General features: G+C 46.9%; 1 protein-coding gene across 3 annotated transcripts in view; it reads left to right on the top strand.

Annotated features, from left to right (window-relative positions):
• Positions 1–21,310, top strand: part of ATP10A (ATPase phospholipid transporting 10A (putative)) — a 189,149-nt gene that overhangs the window by 104,876 nt on the left and 62,963 nt on the right. For all 3 annotated transcript variants that reach the window (XM_070774988.1, XM_070774986.1, XM_019983170.2), the window contains one exon: positions 17,706–17,791. In XM_070774988.1, the coding sequence (XP_070631089.1) occupies positions 17,706–17,791 (86 nt within the window). The remainder of the gene's footprint in view (positions 1–17,705; positions 17,792–21,310) is intronic.

The following is a 21,310-nucleotide window of genomic DNA, read 5'->3' as shown; positions in this document are numbered from 1 at the left end:
CTAGGCTGAAATTACACCCATAGTTCAAGGTCTAGTCTGAAATCACACCCATGGAATCACCTAGTTATTTTCTGGGATGTCTGAACCGTAGCTACTCTATTTTGACTTTTAATTATCAAATTCTCCTTAATAGCCAAAGTAGATGTCACCATTAATGATGTCAGTGTTTCTCTAGGTATGAGAAGATATAAGAATTTGGACTTATAAAATCTCCTGAAAAGATCTATCTACCTGCGGGCATGTTCTGCCAGTTTCTCCCAGAGCAGAGTGCCTCATTCCTGATTTCCACCCTGAACTCCTTTCAGGGGAGTTGAAGGTCAGCACCTGCAGTGGCCATGATTTAATCTTTGTAGAGGTAGATGGCAAGTGTCCGTTTTCAGTTGGCAGACTCCCTTCTTGATTAAACTTGACCATGATTTTAAGGGGGGCATTTCATGACCATTTGATCCCATGGTGCTGAGAATGTCTGTTCTCAACTCTGGCAGAGGTTTTTCTGACAAGCCACTCAATGTGCTGTTATTGGACTAGGCCATAAAGCAGTATCTAAAATTCTCTGGACCACCTGTCTTACTAGCCTCTTGGTCCAGGAAAACATTCCCTTTTGTTGCTTCTTCCCATATCTAGAGTTACACCATTAACATCATCAATCTCATATGGAACTATATATTATTTTATCAGAGGCCTCAGTCACACGTTTGTCAGTGTAAGAAGCAGCAGTTTTGTAAAACAGGTGAAATACAAATAACATAGCAAGCAATATTAGTAAAGTCATAAGTAAGAATTAAGCTAAGAACTTCAATCAGATGTAGCCCAGTATATCTCAGGTCATCTGACTTAGTCTATTCTATATGAATCTTTATCTTCCAGAGAAATTATATATTGGCACTGTCTATAAGTCACATGGCCTGGTTTCCTAGTGTTACTAGACTGATTATCCTTAGTATGATTTAATTGTTTCCAACATAGAGGAGACTTTAAAACTAAATTACCATAGCCTGGTGTTATCTATATAAATCCATCCAGTAATTGTGGGCGATTTTTTCCTTTACTGAAACTTTGCTTGTTGCTCTGATTGAGCTTGAGTAATATAAGAAAAGGGAGAAGGGAATGGCACACCACTTCAGTATTCTTGCCTTGAGAACCCCATGAACAGTACGAAAAGGCAAAATCATAGGATACTGAAAGAGGAACTCCCCAGGTCAGTAGATGCCCAATATGCTACTGGAGATCAGTGCAGAAATAACTCCAGAAAGACTGAAGGAATGGAGCCATAGCAAAAACAATACCCAGTTGTGGATGTGACTGGTGATAGAAGCAAGGTCCGATGCTGTAAAGAGCAATATTGCATAGGAACCTGGAATGTCAGGTCCATAAATCAAGGCAAATTGGAAGTGGTCAAACAAGAGATGGCAAGAGTGAATGTCGACATTCTAGGAATCAGCGAACTCAAATGGACTGGAATGGGTGAATGTAACTCAGATGACCACTATATCTACTACTGCGGGCAGGAATCCCTCAGAAGAAATGGAGTAGCCATCATGGTCAACAAAAGAATCTGAAATGCAGTACTTGGATGCAATCTCAAAAATGACAGAATGATCTCTGTTTGTTTCCAAGGCAAACCATTCAATATCACAGTAATCCAAGTCTGTGCCCCAACCACTAATGCTGAAGAAGCTGAAGGTGAACGGTTCTATGAAGACCTACAAGATCTTTTAGAACTAACACCCAAAAAAGATGTCCTTTTCATTATAGGGGACTGGAATGCAAAAGTAGGAAGTCAAGAAACTTTGCCTGGAGTAACAGGCAAATTTGGCCTTGGAATATGGAATGAAGCAGGGCAAAAACTAATAGAGTTTTCCCAAGGAAATGCACTGGTCATAACAAACACCCTCTTTCAACAACACAAGAGAAGACTCTACATGTGGACATCACCAGATGGTCAACACCGAAATCAGATTCATTATGTACTTTGCAGCGAAAGATGGAGAAGCTCTATACACTCAACAAAAACAAGACCAGGAGCTGACTGTGGCTCAGATCATGAACTCCTTATTACCAAATTCAGACTGATATTGAAGAAAGTAGGGAAAACTACTAGACCACTCAGGTATGACCTAAATCAAATCCCTTATGATTATACAGTGGAAGTGAGAAATAGACTTAAGGGCCTAGATCTGATAGATAGAGTGCCTGATGAACTACGGAATGAGGTTCATGACATTGTACACAAGACAGGGATCAAGACCATCTCCATGGAAAAGAAATGCAGAAAAGCAAAATAGCTGTCTGGGGAGGCCTTACAAATAGCTGTGAAAAGAAGAGAAGTGAAAAGCAAAGGAGAAAAGGAAAAATGTAAGCATCTGAATGCAGAGTTCCAAAGAATAGCAAGAAGAGATAAGAAAGCCTTCTTCAGTGATCAGTGCAAAGAAATAGAGGAAAACAACAGAATGGGAAAGACTAGAGATCTCTTCAAGAAAATTAGAGATACCAAGGGAACATTTCATGCAAAGATGGGCTTGATAAAGGACAGAAATGGTATGGACCTAACAGAAGCAGAAGATATTAAGAAGCAATGGCAAAAATACACAGAAGAACTGTACAAAAAAGATCTTCATGACCCAGATAATCACGATGGTGTGATCACTGACCTAGAGCCAGACATCCTGGAATGTGAAGTCAAGTGGGCCTTAGAAAGCATCACTACAAACAAAGCTAGTGGAGGTGATGGAATTCCAGTTGAGCTATTCCAAATCCTGAAAGATGATGCTGTGAAAATGCTGCACTCAATATGCCAACAAATTTGGAAAACTCAGCAGTGGCCACAGGACTGGAAAAGGTCAGTTTTCATTCCAATCCCAAAGAAAGGCAATGCCAAAGAATGCTCAAACTCCTGCACAATTGCACTCATCTCACATGCTAGTAAAGTAATGCTCAAAATTCTCCAAGCCAGGCTTCAGCAATACGTGAACCGTGAACTTCCTGATGTTCAAGCTGGTTTTAGAAAAGGCAGAGGAACCAGAGATCAAATTGCCAACATCCGCTGGATCATGGAAAAAGCAAGAGAGTTCCAGAAAAACATCTATTTCTGCTTTATTGACTATGCCAAAGCCTTTGACTGTGAGGATCACAATAAACTGTGGAAAATTCTGAAAGAGATGGGAATACCAGACCACCTGACCTGCCTCTTGAGAAATCTGTATGCAGGTCAGGAAGCAACAGTTAGAACTGGACAAGGAACAACAGACTGGTTCCAAATAGGAAAAGGAGTACGTCAAGGCTGTATGTTGTCAACCAGCTTATTTAACTTCTATGCAGAGTACATCATGAGAAATGCTGGACTGGAAGAAGCACAAGCTGGAATCAAGATTGCCAGGAGAAATATCAATAACCTCAGATATGCAGATGACACCACCCTTATGGCAGAAAGTGAAGAGGAACTAAAAAGCCTCTTGATGAAAGTGAAAGTGGAGAGTGAAAAAGCTGGCTTAAAGCTCAACATTCAGAAAACGAAGATCATGCCATCCGGTTCCATCACTTCATGGGAAATAGATGGGGAAACAGTGGAAACAGTGTCAGACTTTATTTTTCTGGGCTCCAAAATCACTGCAGATGGTGACTGCAGCCATGAAATTAAAAGACGCTTACTCCTTGGAAGGAAAGTTATGACCAACCTAGATAGCCTATTCAAAAGCAGAGACATTACTTTGCCAACAAAGGTTCATCTAGTCAAGGCTATGGTTTTTCCTGTGGTCATGTATGGATGTGAGAGTTGGACTGTGAAGAAGGCTGAGCGCCGAAGAATTGATGCTTTTGAACTGTGGTGTTGGAGAAGACTCTTGAGAGTCCCTTGGACTGCAAGGAGATCCAACCAGTCCCTTCTGAAGGAGATCAGCCCTGGGATTTCTTTGGAGGGAATGATGCTAAAGCTGAAACTCCAGTACTTTGGCCACCTCATGGGAAGAGCTGACTCATTGGAAAAGACTCTGATGCTGGGAGGGATTGGGGGCAAGAGGAGAAGGGGACGCCAGAGGATGAGATGGTTGGATGGCATCACTGACTCGATGGACATGAGTCTGAGTGAACTCTGGGAGTTGGTGATGGACAGGGAGGCCTGGTGTGCTGCGATTCATGGGGTCGCAAAGAGTCGGACACGACTGAGTGACTGAACTGAACTGAACTGAATATAAGAAAACTCAAATTTATGGCCAGAGTTGGAGTAGGCATTATTAGTTGGCAAGGTAAGGGGATCCCACCTAGTAATATCAATAGTGACCTGAATGTGATTACAATTTTTCTTTTTAAGTAAATTTTCTTGGGGCCAACCAGTTTGAGCCTTAGAATAGAGAAATTCACCAAGGGACCCAGAACTAGACACAGGTAATTGTATTGATTTCTAAAACTTGCATAGAACCAGGCCTATGATAGAAAAGCATTTCATTTATTGCAAAGGTCCAGGAAGTCAAGAAAACATTGCAAATGATAATATGAATCAGGTCCAGAATCTTGGGCAAATTGTCTACCTCTAATGTCATCTTCTTCCCATCCTGATATAGTGCAATTTCTCCTGTTTGAACATCATTTTAAGGTAAGATCAGGTCAGCTGTCCTCTGTATAGAATAGTCTAGTGTAGGGGCCTTTGGAAGTGGGAATTAATCCAAGGGTCAATTTCCCTTCAATTTTACTGTGCATGAGCCAGTTAAGAGTGTCTGATAAAAAGGTTCTTCCTTCCAGGCTGGAGACAGCCCCTTAAATTATGTCTTTTTCCAGTCCTGATTGCAGGTCATAAGGCATCTGATCTTTATCTAAAGATAGATTACTGAGATAAGCTTCAGAAACAAACTTAGGGTGTTCTTTAAGAATTCAATTAAATTTAACCGTAGTATCACATAATAGCAAAGAACTATCCAAGAAATGAGTCTTACTAGATACAAACCTCCATTAACAAACTGGGATTTAACATTTATTGAAACATCTTTTTCTTCCTAAAATTACCCTAATTTTTATCAAATATAACCATATTAGGGCTAGTTTGTTTGCAAAGTGGATCTGCTCTCAATAAATTTGGCCTGATGATTTGTATAACCATTTAATTGATCATAGACTTTTTGCTTTGCTGAAACTTTTGAGTTTCAGATTGAACTTTTAAAATAAAACAAGGCTGGGAAAGTCATGTCAAAGGCTTATCACAGATTTCTCCTATCAAATCGAGGTGAAGTCTTCCCTTTTCAAGGTTTCAAAAATTCCCTGAGATTTCTATACCTGTTAGTGAGATAACCTTCCTAACTCATCTGATAAAAGTTACTGGGAACCTAAGAGTTTCCAATCTCTCGAAGAGTCAGATAGAAAATATAGTTGTTTTAATTTGTTTATAACATATAATTTTACCAAATTACTGGCATAACTAGTTTTAGGGAAAGGTTTTCCCTACTCCTGGAAAACACAGTTTCAAACCTGGGATTTTTCAGCTAGAAACCATAAAAGTTATAAGCATTTTCACTGGTTTATTCAGTCTTTTTGTTGACTTTTGTGAAGTCATCAAGTTTCCCATTAGACTACCAGGACTCCCATTAGACTATCAGAATGTTAGGAACTCCATATAACTTCTAGGATATCTATATTTGAAATATTTACCATACATTATAACCTGAGAGGATTTATTACTTATTTGATAATATTTCCCTTATAACCAACCAAATAAACATGATTAGTTGAATATCTCTCTTTGGGATGTTTCAGCGGTCCTCTGAAGAATCCCAAAGTTAGCTAGAGGTCAAAGAACTTCCACAGAATTCGATTTAAGAAGTTTTGTCAAAAGAATCAATCAAAAGTTTTTAGAATATTTGGTCAGATTTAGTCAGTGCTGATGAGTGTATCACTTAGCTTGCTGCTCTGTCACCATGGGCCTATATCCTGAGGCTCAAGGTCCAGTGAAAGTCAACTCTGCTATCTTGGACCTAGTTGGCTCTGAAGTCGATTCCACTATCTTGGATCTAGTTGGTTCTAACCATTTTTCATATGGCTGTGTCATTCCTAACAAAATCCAGTTATCCAACTAATTGTGATCCAATTTTAGAAAATCCTGATCATGCATAACTCTTTAAGTATTTTTTTCATACCTTCTTCTACTGAAAACACATCTTAGTTTCCCTGAAGTATTTTCCATAATGAGGGACATTTCTTGTTGACAAATTTGTAACAAAAAGTCTTACTTGACCTCTAGTAAACATAGGTACAACAGAAGTATTATTGATGGTTCTAAAGACATGTTTATGTTCACTTCATTTCAGTTGCTCTGTCATGTCCGACTCTGTGACCCCATGGACTGCAGCACGCCAGGCCTTCCCATCCATCACCAGTTCTCTGAGCTTGCTCAAACTCGTGTCCATTGAGTCAGTGATGCCATCCAACCATCTCATCCTCTCGTTCCCTTCTCCTCCCACCTTCAGTCTTTCCCAGCATCAGGGTCTCTTCCAATGAGTCAGTTCTTCCCATCAGGTGGCCAAAGCATTGGAGTTTCAGCTTCAGCATCAGTCCTTCCAGTGAATATTCAGGACTGATTTCCTTTAGGATGGACTGGTTGTATCTCCTTGCAGTCCAAGGGACTCTCAAGAGTCTTCTCCAACACCACAGTTCAAAAGCATCAATTCTGCGGCACTCAGCCTTCTTTATGGTCCAACTCTCACATCCATATGTGACTACTGGAAAACCATAGCCTTGACTAGATGGACCTTTGTCGGCAAAGTAATGTCTCTGCTTTTCAATATGCTGTCTAGGTTGGTCATAACTTTCCTTCCAAGGAGTAAGCGTCTTTTAATTTCATGGCTGCAGTCACCATCTGCAGTGATTTTGGAGCCCAAAAAACTAAAATCTGTCACTGTTTCCCCATCGATTTGCCATGAAGTGATGGGACCGGATGCCATGATTTTAGTGTTCTGAATGTTGAGTTTTAAGCCAAATTTTTCACTCTCCTCTATCACTTTCATGTCTGTGTTACCAGGTATTAATTTAATGATATTGAGTACGGTGCCCTGTCCCTGTCCTTATTGGTTATCTATGTTTTTTTTTTTCCTGAGGAACTTATTTTTATTTATTTATTTTTTTTTAATTTTATTTTATTTTTAAACTTTACATAATTGTATTAGTTTTGCCAAATATCAAAATGAATCCGCCACAGGTATACATGTGTTCCCCATCCTGAACCCTCCTCCGTCCTCCCTATTGTAGTGTGTATATTTTAATCCCAGACTCCTAATTTATCCCATCCTTTCCCCTTTGGTAAATCTAAATTTGTTTTCTGTGTCTGTGAGTCTCTGTTTTGTAAATGAGTTCATTTGTATCTTTTTCTTTTTTTTTAGATTTCACATACAAATGATATTATATGGTATTTGTCTCTCTCTGTCTGGTTTACTTCACTTAGTATGATAATCTCCAGATCCATCCATATTGATACAGATGACATTATTCTGTTCTTTTTATGGCTGAGTAATATTCCATTGTATGTATGACACCCATGTACTTTATCCATTCATCTGCTGATGGACACTTAGGTTGCTATTGTGTCTTAGCTTTTGTATTAATAAATAATGCTGCTATGAACTTTGGGGTGCATGTATATTTTTGAATTATAGCTTTCTCCAGATATATGCCTGTGAGTGGGATTGCTGGATCATCTGGTAACTATTTTTAGCTTCAGGATCATTGTAAGTGTGGTGATTTAAAATCCCTATAAGCCTGATCCTAGTCTTGTTTTTGTTGGTTCTTATTGCATGATGCCTTATCTTGTGTTATGATTGATTATCTCTGAGTATGTGTCTGACATTGTATTTGGAAATTTGTTTTTTATAAATCATTTGAGGACTAGTGTTTTATATATGTGTGTGTGTGTATATATAGATAGATATAGATATAGATTTTTTTTTTTTTAAGTGAGACTCTGTTTTGTTCATTATCTAAGAGTTCCCACAATCTGAAATGACCTCAGTCCAATGCTAGGTGTTGATATTTTCTGGGCCACCCAGTTGACTCTAACCTGGGGAGCAGTTTGCTCAAAGGCTTGCTCTTTCTTCTGGTTCATTCTCTTTCTCTAGGGATCCATGCCCTTCTATTGGCAAATTCTTTGGTGGTGGAAAAAGAACCCCCAAGAGATGCCCAAGTCTTAATCCCCTGAACCTGGAAATATGTCGTGTTATATGACAAAGGGAAATTAAAATTGCTAATGGGATTAAATTGGTTAATCAGCTGTCCCTGAGGTGGGGACAGTATTGCTAATTATCCTAAACTATTAAGGCAGGCTCCTCATAATCACAGGAGCCTTTAGAAGTAAAAGAGAAGGCAGGACAGTGAAATCAGATGCGGCATGAGAGAAGCTGTGCGTATAGGAATAGGGCCGGCCTCCGGAAGCTGGAAGAAGAGCAGCAGCAGCTTCTCTCCTGGAGCCTCTAGAAGGATCACAGCCCTCTGGACTCCTTGGCTTTAGCTCAGTGAGGCTCCTTTCCAACACATGATCTCCAGACCTGGAAGAGAGCACATTTGTTCCAGCAGAAGAAGGAAACTGCCTCAGGCCCTCCACTCACCACCGGTGTCCCTAGCTCCACTTGAGACCAGAAACTCCCCTGAGGAAAAGGAGGCCCCAAAGATCAGTCTCAACTCCCCAGATTTTCATCTTTTCTAGATTTGATTCTGCTTCACCTTCTTGTTTAACCTCTGACACCTTTGGGCAGACGTTTTTTATATTTTGGCCTGTGTTTCTGTTTGCTCCAAGCTGGACATTTGGTCTAAATTGCCTATCTTTCAAGTTGGACTTTTTTTTTTTTCCATGAATTCCAGTGAGTGTACTGGTCTGGTTGTGCTTTAGAATCCCACATTTCTGCTGCCCTTTTGGTCATTTCCCAGGTTAGTGCAAGGGCTCCTGAGCTGGCCTCTTTTTATGTGCTCCATCCTGATTTTCTTTAACACCAGCAGTATGACTCTCTCCTAACATGGTTCTGCTTGGGAGCCACCCTCAGGACCCACTTGCTTGTAAACACACCCCAGGCTTCGGTTCCCTGCATGCTGCCCTGTGAGGGGTGAGTGCCTCACATCACCCGTCACCTACGGTGATGTAAGTGGGACAGGAGGCCCGTGGGCGGTGTGGATGAAAGATATCACCTGCCATACCAGTAAACAAAGGGCTGGTGCAACCAGCAAGCCATTAACTGGGGGCGGCGGACCCAGGGGAACCCAGGATGAAAACAGTGCTTGCCCTGCAGCCACCCCCGTGTCCACCCCACGGGTGCCCCCGAGGAAACCTCAGCATGCGAAAGCCCAGGATGCTTAGCTGAGCTGTGTATCTCAGGAACCATTTCAGTGAGCCCAGACACTTGTATTTTTCTCATACATAGAAAAACACTAAATTCCTTAACTTGAGATTTCTGGTTTTCTTTTGATGTTTTGACTCTCTTATTTCAAAAACTACTATATATCCTGGCCTCCCCACTCCACCTCTTCAGAAAAATTTCTCAGCGTTATCTGAGATGCTGTGTCCTAGCCTTAAAGTCTTCAGACTATCTGCCAAATAAACCATAACTCTCAACTTTTGCAAAATGCCAGGCTGGATGAATCACAAGCTGGAATCATGATTGCCAGGAGAAATATCAACAACCGCAAACATGCAGATAATACCACTGTAATGGCAGAAAGTGAAGAAGAACTAAAGAGCCTCTTTTTGAGGGTAAAAGAGAGGCATGAAAAACCTGGCTTGAAACTTAACATTCAAAAAATGAAGATCATGTTATCTTAGTTATCTCATGGCAAATAGAAGGGGAAAATGTGGAAGCAGTGACAGATTTTCTTTGGGGGGCTCTACGCAGACCATGACTGCAGCCATGAAATTAAAAGACACTTGCTCCTTTAGAAGGAAAACTATGACAAACTTAGATAGCATATTAAAAAACAGAGACATCTCTTTGCTGGCAAAGGTCCATCTAGTCAAAGCTGTGGTTTCCCCAGTAGTCATGTATGGATGTAAGAGTTGGACAATAAAGAAGGCCAGGCACCAAAGAATTGATGCTTTTGGACTGTGGTGTTGGAGAAGACACTTGAGAGTCCCTTGGACTGCAAGGAGATCCAACCAGTCCATCCTAAAGGAAACCCTTCTGAATATTCATTGGAAGGACTGATGCTGAAGCTGAAGCTCCAATACTTTGGCCACCTGATGTGAAGAACTGACTCATTGGAAGAGACCCTGATGCTGGGAAGGATTGAAGGTGGGAGGAGAAGGGGACGAGAGGATGAGATGGTTGGATGGCATCACTGACTCATTGGACATGAATTTGACCAAACTCTGGAAGACAGTGGAAAACAGAGGAGCCTGGTGTGCTGCAGTCCATGGGGTCGCAAACAGATGGACACAACTTAGCAACTGAACGGCAACAACTCAACGTCTACCTTGTGCATTTTTTTTCAGTCCACGTTGGAAAATGAGACTAGCCTGTCAGCGGGCAGAACAGATCACCTCGGTAGCGCCAGTTCAGATGTGTTAAATGTGGTAGCACCATGTTGAATTACATACAGTTTCTTTTAAGAGGGCTGTTTTAAAGAACAACCCTCATTTAGGTTTCGAAGTTGGTTTTCTATAAAAGCAACTCTGTCGCTTAACTGTCTGAAGGCATAGCCACCAGCCCTTAGATACTCTTAACACGTTTGATAAAAGAAGAAAATGCAGCTCTGCTGGCAGTGACAGCCTACAGTGACTGCATGGAGCATTTGTGGTGAGAGGGAAAGAAGCGCTTTTGATTTTGAGACTTCAGACTCAAACCCAGCACTCTGAGCCTCTGCACTTGGCCTAAAGCTTTGAGGCTTTTTGAATGTGAACCAGCAAGGAGGCCAGGGGACAGAGGATGAAAGGGGGGAAGGGAGGGGGGGGCTGACTCTTGCACTTTTAAGTCAGATTTAACAAATGAAAGGCTTCCCAAAAGCCTTCATGTCTTTGTCATGAAAGACAAAGGGAGGTCCCCTTGATCTCAGGGCAGGTACTTGTGGCAGGAAAATTTGCAATTAGAAAAAGAAGGCAGCAGCCCGGACAGGCCTGGATCAGATCTTTATCAGCCGGCAAAGACACAGAGCTCAGGGAGCTTCCTGAGAGGCCCGCTGAGGCCCCCCTGATGCCTGTGTGCTGTCATCAGTTTCCCTGGAGACGCTGGGGGTCAGGAGCTGCGGTGGCCTCAGAAAAGCTGCTGCGTGCGGGACCGCCCGCCATCCAGGGTCGCTCACAGGCTGCTGTTCCAGCCTCCCTGTGCACTTACGTATCTGGGACGTGTTCAATGATTTAGTCACACTACTGCAATCACAGATTAGCTACTTAAACATGTTTTGTCATCATTTCTGTAGTTTCTGTTTGTATTGGGCATAAACTCGCAGAGTTAAACTGAATATACGAAACAAATTGGAGAGAAGTTTCTTTGGTTAGAATCATACATTTGACTTCTCCTGCCCCCAGGACCAGAGTGCCTTTGGTTTCATTCTCATTTTTAGTTGTTTAATAAAAACTGATCCATCAGGGTGATCCTGCTGTGTGCCAGAGGACACTGTGGTAGACAATTTCTTTTTCATTTCAGGCTGATTGAAACTATTGATTTGGCAGTCCAGTCTTTGCAGTAAATAAGTAAATTCATTCATTCATCCCCTCATTCAGTATTGGGCTATCTGCCTTCTCTTGAATGCCTGAAGCACTGACAGGTACTGAAAATGGAAAGCAGGAGCTGGCATAATTATTCATTCATTTGGGTTAAATGCTTTGCCTGAATTAATGCAGGTATTGTTCACCAATTGTCAGTAAGGAAGCAGCCAGATTATAGGCTATGAAGAAGTCTTTTGATACTGCTTCTAACTGAAATACTTGTAGAAGTATTTCACCTCTCCATATCTATATTCACACTTGTAGAAGAGGGACGGCTTTCCAGAACACAGAGAGGTGCCCCAGGCCTCCTGCCAGCCCTATCTGCTGCAACACCAGGTGCAGGATGTCTGGTAGGCAAGGGGTCCAGGCCTCCAAGGACTCAGCAGGGAGCACTGGGTCTGTTTGGAAGTTTGTGATATGGGAGATCCTTGAAGAAGAAGCATCTGTCACCTCTGGGCCGTGTGTTCATCAGTCCCCGTGCTGGTCTGGAGGAAACAGAACTGTCCTCAGAGAATCCGAGGGCTCGGAAGGAGCCGGTGTTGGGGGGCACACAAGCTCAGGGCAGCAGCAGTTGCCTGCCCAGCCTCGGCCAGGGCACCGTCACCTCCTGGAGCGCCGGGGTGGAGTTCGGTGGGGGCACAGAAAGCCACGTGGAATGGCGTGGGCCTCCCCCAGGCCCCCGAGTGTAGGAATGGCTTTTGGGAGGTGTGGGGGCAGCTGGCAGGGTCGCCTGGAGCCCCCCGGGCAGAACGTGGCTGCTGCGTGGAGGTGCAGACCTTGCCGTGCAGGGCAGCAGCCGTATAGAGGGACCGGCCTTTGAAGGCCACCGCGGGGCGGTGATGTTGGAGCTCAAGGTGGAGGGGACCCCCTTGTGTGCAGGAGCCTTGTGACAGGACACAGCAAAAGGCATCTTCAGGACAGAGTCCCAGAGGCAGAAAACAGAGAGCCTTGTACACGTGCCCGCATCTGGGCTCCGAGCTCCGTGTGCCCTCTCCCCTGTGTGCCCGTGTCTGGGCTCTGTGTGCCCTCTCCCCTGAGTGCCCGTGTCTGGGCTCCGTGTGCCCTCTCCCCTGAGTGCCCGCATCTGGGCTCTGGGCTCCATGTGCCCTTTCCCCTTGTGCTCGCATCTGGGCTCCCTGTGCCCTCTCCCCTCTGTGCCTGCATCTGGGCTCTGTGTGCCCTCTCCCCTGAGTGCCCGTGTCTGGGCTCCCTTTGCCCTCTCCCCTGTATGCCTGCGTCTGGGCTCCGTGTGCCCTCTCCCCTGTGTGCCCATGTCTGGGCTCCCTTTGCCCTCTCCCCTGTATGCCTGCGTCTGGGCTCCGTGTGCCCTCTCCCCTGTGTGCCCATGTCTGGGCTCCCTGTACCCTCTCCTCTGTGTGCCCACGTCTGGGCTCCATGTGCCCTCTTCCCTGTGTGCCCACGTCCGGCTCCTTGTGCCCTCTCCCCTGAGTGCCCGCGTCTGGGCTCCCTGTGCCCTCTCCCCTGTATGCCTACATCCGGTTCCGTGTGTCCTCTCCCCTTTGTGCCTGCGTCTGGGCTCCCTGTGCCCTCTCCCCGTGTGCCCATGTCTGGGCTCCGTGTGCCCTCTCCCCTGTGTGCTCGCGTCCAGCTCCGTGTGCCCTCTCCCCTGTGTGCCCGCGTCTGGGCTCCCTGTGCCCTCTCCCCTTTATGCCTGCGTCTGGGCTCCGTGTGCCCTCTCCCCTGTGTGCCCGCATCCGGCTCTGTGTGCCCTCTCCCCTGTGTGCCCGCGTCTGGGCACCCTGTGCCCTCTCCCATGTGCCCGCATCTGGGCTCCATGTGCCCTCTCCCCTGTGAGCCCGCGTCTGGGCTCCGTGTGCTCTCTCCCCTGTGTGCCCGCGTCTGGGCTCCCTTGTGCCCTCTCCCTTGTGTGCCCGCATCTGGGCTCTGTGTGCCCTCTCCCCTGTGTGCCCGCGTCTGGGCTCCGGGCTCTGGGTGTCCTCTCATCTGCCTCCTTTGGGACCACACTGCCCAGAAACCAAGGCACACATCCTCACTCCAGAAGCTCCAGGGCGAGAGCCAGGCAGGGCTCCTGCTTGGACACGTGCTTATCCCAACAGCATAGCAATGTAAACTGTTTAAAGAACTTCTTTTATGATAAAATATTATGTGTCTGCTTCAGTGGACTATAAATGCCCTTTTGCAGATATCACTGCTTCTGTTTTAGGTGGAAAATACTGATGTTTACTTGTATGGAATACTCATTAGTGATTCATTTAACGCATTTAGGAATCTCAGTATGGATAAGAGAATCTTCCTGATGAAGCAGGCGTTCATTCAGTGACTGCTCTGGGCACTGCTGAGTCAGACCCTGACTCCCCTGTGGGGTTGACCTGGAACGTGGCCCCAGAGGTAGCTGGTTGGCCTGAGAGGGCGCCAGGCGTCAGGGACTCGGGAGGGTCTGCAGGGAGGGGAAGGCGCACTCTCTGGGTGAGCTGGGTCACCAGGCTCTCCGATGCCCCGGTTTCTAGGGAATGCAAGCTCAAAGGCAGGGCCCAGGACTCTGCCCGCATCACTGCCCTGCCTTCCTTTCCACCTAATGAGGTCAAATCACTTGGTCCAAAGAAGCTTGGAAAATGTTTGAGGTAGAAACTGTGAGCATAAGCTGCTTGCTGGGATGTGGAGACTGTGCGGTGAGTGATGGCAACATACTTGGCAGAGGCGTGGGTGCGCTGGGCCCCAGCGTGAGGAGTGGGCGGCCGAGGGCTGCGGCGTGACCCCATGCTGACCACGCTGCTCCTGCAGTGCGCCGCTGCAGTGGGGGGGGAGGGCGGTTAGAAGCACCTCTGCAGTCGTGGACCTGTGATTCCACAGGTCTCTAGAGACCTTGAGAGCCGAGTCTAAATGCCAGGAGGCCCCCAGTTCTTAATCAGAAGAACCAGGGGTAGATTCTAGGGCTCCTGATTTTTTTTTGCTTCAGTTTTGAGTGAATGGTACTAACTCTGCATCCTAGGGCATTGCTGAAGATGGAAAGGGGGTACATTTAATTGACACATGTTTTTGAAAACATTAAAACTTTAAGGCATGTTTGGCAATTTCTGTCGAACCAATTGTACACTTTTTGGCTTATGCATATTCATATATGTATATATACCATCTTTATACATATACATAACTACATCATCTTTCCTTATTAGTGCAAGGCAGTCTTGGCAAGGCTGCTGAGCTGGATGTCTGAGACGCTGAGGAGCCTTCCTCAGTCACCCCCCAGCCACGTGACCGTGGGCATGGTCCTTCATCACCGCACATTAAAAATGGTTTGAAAATGGACCTCACTGTGGTGCTGTGAGGGGTGGTGAACAGCGTTTAGCATAGTACTCGGCATTTAGTGAGCTATCAGACACTGCGGCTATAACTGATGACGATGATAACGACACCAGTGGTGTATGTGTAGAGGTGTCTGCGGTGACTTAAGCATGAGGTGCTCTACGTTTGTGCTGAAATTCTGGATTTCTGAGCTAGGTGTTACTTGATGATTCATCTCTTTGTTCACAGTCAGGTGTTGGTGTCTGTTTATATTTGCTTTCTTTAAACTTTTTATTGTGGTAAAACATATATAATACAAAATTTACCATTTTTGTCTTTTTTATTTTTAAGGTAGAGCCTCTTTGTTATGTTGAACTTTTTGTTTTTTGGCCACGCCACGGGCGTGTGGGATCTTAGTCCCCTGACATGCCCCCGCGGTGAGAGTGCAGAGTCCTAACTGGACCTCCAGCGAATTCCCCCATTGTAGCCGTTTTTGAATGTGCAGTTCTGTGATATGAAGCACATTCAGTCTTGTGCAGTGACCGCCCCCCCATCCATCTCCAGAACTTTTTCACCTTCCCCATATTAAAAATATGGAGTTAGCATGTGTGGCACAGAGTGGTGGACTGGACCTTCTGCCCTTGCTCTGGGGCTGGACCACCAGGAGCTTGGCTGGTAGGTCCTTGGGCACCACCTTGAAGCCAGTTTGGCAGGAAGTAGACGGGTAAATGAGTGGGTGGAGAGAGAAGTAAACACAGTTCTTACATGGGGGTATTAAGAGATTGCCAGTTAAGTTGGAAACAATCAAGGTAAGTAGAATTTTCTCATCCAAAAGATGTGTTCTGGACACAAACTCTTTTTAAATGGGAAAGTCAGAGATGGGCTTTATATTATATTGGTTTGTTAGGGCTACAGAGTGGCCCAAACAACAAATTTATTTTCTCGCAGTGGTGGAGGCCACAGAGTCCAAGGTCGAGGCATCCACAGCGTTGCTCTCTTTGAAACTCCTCTCCCTGGTTTGTAGATGGGTGTCTCCTCCCTCTTTCTTTTCAGTCATCCCTCAACACATGTACACGTGCATGCGTGCATGTGTGTGTGTGCGCGCACGCGCATGTGTCCACAATGCTGGCAGATTCCCTCTTCTTAGCAGTACACCAGGCAGATCGCATGAGGGATGAGGGCTCACCCTAATGATCCCATTTTACCTTACTTAACATTGTAAAGACCCTGTGTCCAAATGCAGCCACATTCTGGGGTACTAGGGATTAGGACTTCAACATGTGGATTCTGGGGGTGGGAGTGAGGAGACACAGTTCAACCCAGAACAGTCTCTGCAGATCCCTCCAGGTCTAGAAACCCTCCCCAACAAGCAGACGAAGGCAGGTATCCCGTGGCCTGGGCACACACATTCCCCAGGGCACAGGCTTATTGGTAGAACGTTACAAAGGCAGCTCTGACGCTCCAGAGACAGAATGTTCTAGTCTCTGAGCCATGCACGTTACATTTTTCTTCGAGAGAAAGAATCATAAACAGAGACAGAGTATTTTAAGTCCGCCCTCCCTGTCTGCCAAGAATACCCTGGTGTGCTGGGGAACTCACCCTCTTCAGGGCCGTCCTGGGCGTTGCATCGGCAGAGGTCTGCTCTGGAAAAGGCAACTGCCTGGCTTCAGGAGGATCCACAAGGCCTGAAATAAATACACTCCTCCAAGCATAGCCGTACTCTGGAGCAGAGCCAGAGGGCATTTCAGTCCACGGAGAGAGGCGCCCATAGCTAATGAAACTTCAAGAAGAGTCTTTAAAGCGGCGCTTTCTTTTCAGCTGTGGAATTGAGCTACTACTGTGTAAACAGTCACAGCCTGGAAAACAGTCGGGCTGACTTTTGAGTCATTACCTTCACAGCTATCTTCTCTGCCAAGTGGGGGGTGCTGTTGTGCTGGAGTAACCGTTACCTGGGAGGGGGGTCACCAGTGTTTCTACCATTCCTCTGATGTTTAACCAGTTACCCTTTTTTGTGATGCTAGGCTTGCGTGAGCCAAGACAGATCTGTTTTATTTTTTAACCACGTGGTGACACTTGATGGATAAAAGAGAATGGCCAGTCTGATCCAAGCAAGCTGGTTTTAAAACTCTGTAGATGGGCCTCAGTAGTTTACACTGGAGGTGTGTCCCAGTGTCTCTCGTTCGCTGCCTGCCACCCACCTTCTTGCCCGTTCCCTCTCCGCACGCATCTCTCCACACGAGCCAGGCCTCGCTTCATCTCTCGCTGCCAGACTCTAAGTGAAGGGCTTCCTTTGTGATGAGCTGTCACTTTTTCATCAAGCAAGATAAAGAAATTATTGGCTTACACACTGATTATTTAAATGTTTGCCCCCAGATATCTGTGAAGAATGTTTAGAGCATGTTGAGGAAATGATATTTTTATTCTAAGCTCCTGTTTTTCAGATGGAAGCTGCTTCTCCGAATCCGTGTAGAAAGTTGGAAGGTGGGGCTTTGTCTCAAGAAACTCAACTCATCCCTGCCCTCTTCTACCATATATGCTTAATTTACATTAAAGCTGCAGTGCTGTGGGCTCACTGACAGCTGTCGTTCACTATAGAAACAAAAAGGCACGGGCCAAGCACTGTGTGTGCGTGTGTGCGCGCGCGGGGGTACGTGCACAGGTTACAAACGCAGAGTCCTTCATGAAATGCTGCCGCTGTGGGTGGGAGACCAAGAAGCAAGTGACTTTTAGATGGACAAGGCTGACCCCAGATCTCTCTAATGTGTACATGCTATTATTTTAGGTCTCCGAATTCAATCCTTTGACGTTCACCAGCATAATCGAGTGTGAGAAGCCCAACAACGACCTGACTAGGTTCCGTGGGTGCATGTGAGTATCGGACCTCTGCCTGGGCTTACCCTTCTGTTTGACACACGATATGAGTGTGTACAGTCGACCCTTGAGCAGCTTGCGGTGTGGGGTGCCAACCCCTGCCAGTGTCCATGGTGGATTGATCCCAGGACCTGCCAGGGTACCAAAACCACGGATTTTTAAGTCCCATAGTCTGCCCTCTGGATCTGTACTTGCGCGTCTGTGGATTTAGCCAAGCTTGGATGATGTAATACTGTGTTTGCGGAAAAAACCCTGCGAATAAGCGGAGCCACACAGCTCAAACCCATGTTGTGGGACGGCCCACGGTGTATAGTATAACACAGCGTGTGTCTGTGTGTGAGTGCAGCCTTTCAGGACTACTGCCCTGTCCCTGAGCTCACGGGGCTGCTTGACAGGAGTCTGTCGGCCGTGGACGCTGGTCAGATCCCCTCCGTCCAGCAGCCTGGGAAGGTGAGGGGGTGAGAAACACGGTGACTGCACGTGACCCCATAAGTGGAAGCACAGACGCCAGGCAGAAGGAGCCTGCCTGGGAGGTCATGCCTTCGTTCATACTCTTCAGCCATTGAACAAGTATCTGCTGAGCACCTACTATATGCTAGGCCCTTTTTAAGGCTCCAGGGATAATGCAGTGAACTGAAAACAAATTATTTCACTGTAGTCAGGGGAACACAGAGACATAAACAAAATTAAAAGTCCTCAAGCATGTTAAATAGATAGTCCAGCTCCTTGCTCCAAAACAAAGAGACAAGAAAGGTAGATGAATGACATGGGATCAGCTGCCCGGTGGTCTTTGTTGAAGCTGGGCTGGGGGCTGTCCGGGGGAAGTAAGTGCCACCCTTGTGCTTCTGCGAATGGTTGGAAATTCCTGTAATTGTGTTAATAATTGTGCAGGCTGCGTACAGGCGGCGTGAGGAAAAGGGAGGTGGGAGAGAACAGGGAGTCACATGGACTTGTGGAGCTGGCGGGGGTGCCCCGCCGGGGCGCAGCTGTGTGGACCCAAGCCGGGGGCCGCAGGTGTGATGCAGGGAGCTGGGGCCTCCCGCAGCATCCAGCTCTGCGGGGCCAGCTGCTCAGGATGCTGCTTAGAGGCTGAAGCGCAGCGTGGCCGCCACAGACACGTAGGCGGGGCTGGAGCTCTGCTCCTGGAGGGGCTCCACTGCAAGAGCTTTTGGCATGAGTTCGAGGCCTCTGCTTCGCTGACACGTCCCGCATCATTGCCTGTGTGCATGCAGTGGGCTCCCCGTCTTGTTGGGGGCGATGGGGGAGTCAGTGAATGAAAAGTGTGCACCATAAAGGGCAGGAGATGTTCACGCCTGCTGAAACTGCCCGTGCTTGCCTGTTCTGCCCTGAGGATCAACCAGAACTTGGAAGTGTTAGATCACCCCTTAAAACAACTGGTTAAAGGAGGGTAAAACTGTTAAGAAAAATCCTAAAATGTCAGCTGTAAAATTTAGGGGCAGATATTCAGGCCTCCGTCTGAAAGCGGTCTTGTGTGGGTTTCCCAGCCCCTGTGTGCACCGCCCACCCCTAGCCCCAGACTTTGTACATGTCACACCATCCTTGGCACCACCCCAAAATCTCCAGGGCCTGGCGGGCAGAACAGAGCAGACCCTGCAGTGAAGGAGGTGGGGGCAGCCTCTAGGGAGAACATTCTGAGGGTATTCTTGCTGATGGGTAACTTTTGGTGATAACTCTGACCTCCTTCTCCAGGCTGTATCGTGGCCAGTGCCCTCCTGCTATGCGGGGTGTCAGGCACCCTGTGGTCAGACCACCCCCCACACAATTGTTGCCTGCCCAAGACTGGGACTGGAGCTGGAGGGGCTTCAGTCCCTAGTCAACAGCTCTCGGTTCTGCCCTTGGGAGCTCCGTCTGTGTTTGTTGGTTGTTGCTCGGTTGCTCAGTCATGTCTGAGTCTCTGCAACGTCATGGACTGCAGCACGCCAGGCTTCCCTGTCCTTCTCCATCTCCAGGAGCTTGCTCAAACTCATTGAGTCAATGATACCAGCCAACCATCTCATCCTCTGTTGTCCCCTTCTCCTCCTGCCTTTAGTCTTTCCCAGCATCAGGGTCTTTTTCCAATGAGTCAGTTCTTTGCATTAGGTGGCCAAAGGATTAGAGCTTCAGCTTCAGCATCAGTCCTTCCAATGGATATTCAGAGTTTATTTCCTTTAAGATGGACTGGTTTTATCTCCTTGCCATCCAAGGGACCCTCAAGAGTCTTCTCCAACACCATTTCAAAAACATCAATTCTTGGGCACTTAGCCTTCTTAATGGTCCAACTCTCACATCCATACATGACTCCTGGAAAAACCACAGCTTTGACTATGTGGACTTTTGCTGGCAAAGTATCTCTGCTTTTTAATACCTCTGTGTTAAACAGGGATATTAACTACATCTGGCTTTTACTGAGGCTGGCAGACTCTGGAGCCCATGCTTTCCAGCAAGACAGTGCCGGTGAACTACTCTACTTTATTCATCTGTATAATGGGGAGAATCCAGGAGGCCCTTGTGTCATGGGTGCAAAGCTTTGTCAATTTAGTATGTGGAAAGCTTTCAGAAGGGGGTGGTGCTTAATAAACATTGGCCACTATTATGGTCATTGCTTCTGGGTTAATGCCGTTGTAGGATAGAGCAGGGAGAGCCCAGTTAGCAGGAAGGCTGAGGGGAGAACTCAAATACTCCCTGGGAAGGAAGATCCAGTGGACGAGCAGGCCGGCAGGAGGGCTTGTCTCCTATGTGAGGATCAGGGAAGAGACTGGTGGAGGAGAGATGGGAGTTGGGATTCCCTGCACGTGAGGAGCTGGCGAGTTCAACTGGTGGAATGACCCAACTGATAGAAAAAATGCATATGATAACAGTTCGGGGAGTAGGAGCTGGATTTACAGGTTTGAGGAGCCTCTGTAGATTGTGTTTGAAGATGGAGATACAGCAGACCAGCGTGGGTCAAGGTCAGAGGGCACGAGAGGAAGGGTACAGATGGCGGTTCCCACAGCCCGGAGCAGGGGCCGGGGATGCCCATTCAAGCGCAGCGCGGTGAGAGAAGCACAGGAGCCCGACTCGGGAGGAAGGCGGCCATGCGCGGACTCTGTGGGAGCCCGGGAGTGAGGGCCCGCCCCGCTGTGGGGGCTGATGACGAGACGGAGGAGGACTTCTGTTTCAACCACTCTTTCTAGAAACAGGTCTCGAAAAGGAAGGGCCGAGCCGGGAATGAAAGCCTCAAAAAAAGAAGAGGGACACTTTGTAGGGAGAGAGAAATAACAAAGGCTGGGTGGAGATCTCCAGGGGCCCTCCATGGGCGGGGACTGCGGTGACCCGGGAGGGCGTGTCCTGCGGCCCTCGCCCACCTGCAGCCCGAGCACCGCCCCCGCGCCGGCCCCAGCGGCCTTTCTCGGGAAGACGCCTCCAGAGGACCAGCCCCAGCGGCCTCGTTCTCGGGAAGATATCTCCAGTGGACGGCGCCGCACCCGCCGCCAGGCTGACTCAGCTGCCCAGACGGACGCCTCCAGCAGGCACTCA

This window comes from Bos indicus, chromosome 21, assembly GCF_029378745.1.
Source record: "Bos indicus isolate NIAB-ARS_2022 breed Sahiwal x Tharparkar chromosome 21, NIAB-ARS_B.indTharparkar_mat_pri_1.0, whole genome shotgun sequence".
Lineage (NCBI taxonomy): Eukaryota > Metazoa > Chordata > Mammalia > Artiodactyla > Bovidae > Bos > Bos indicus.
This window is presented reverse-complemented; position numbering and strand designations above follow the sequence as displayed.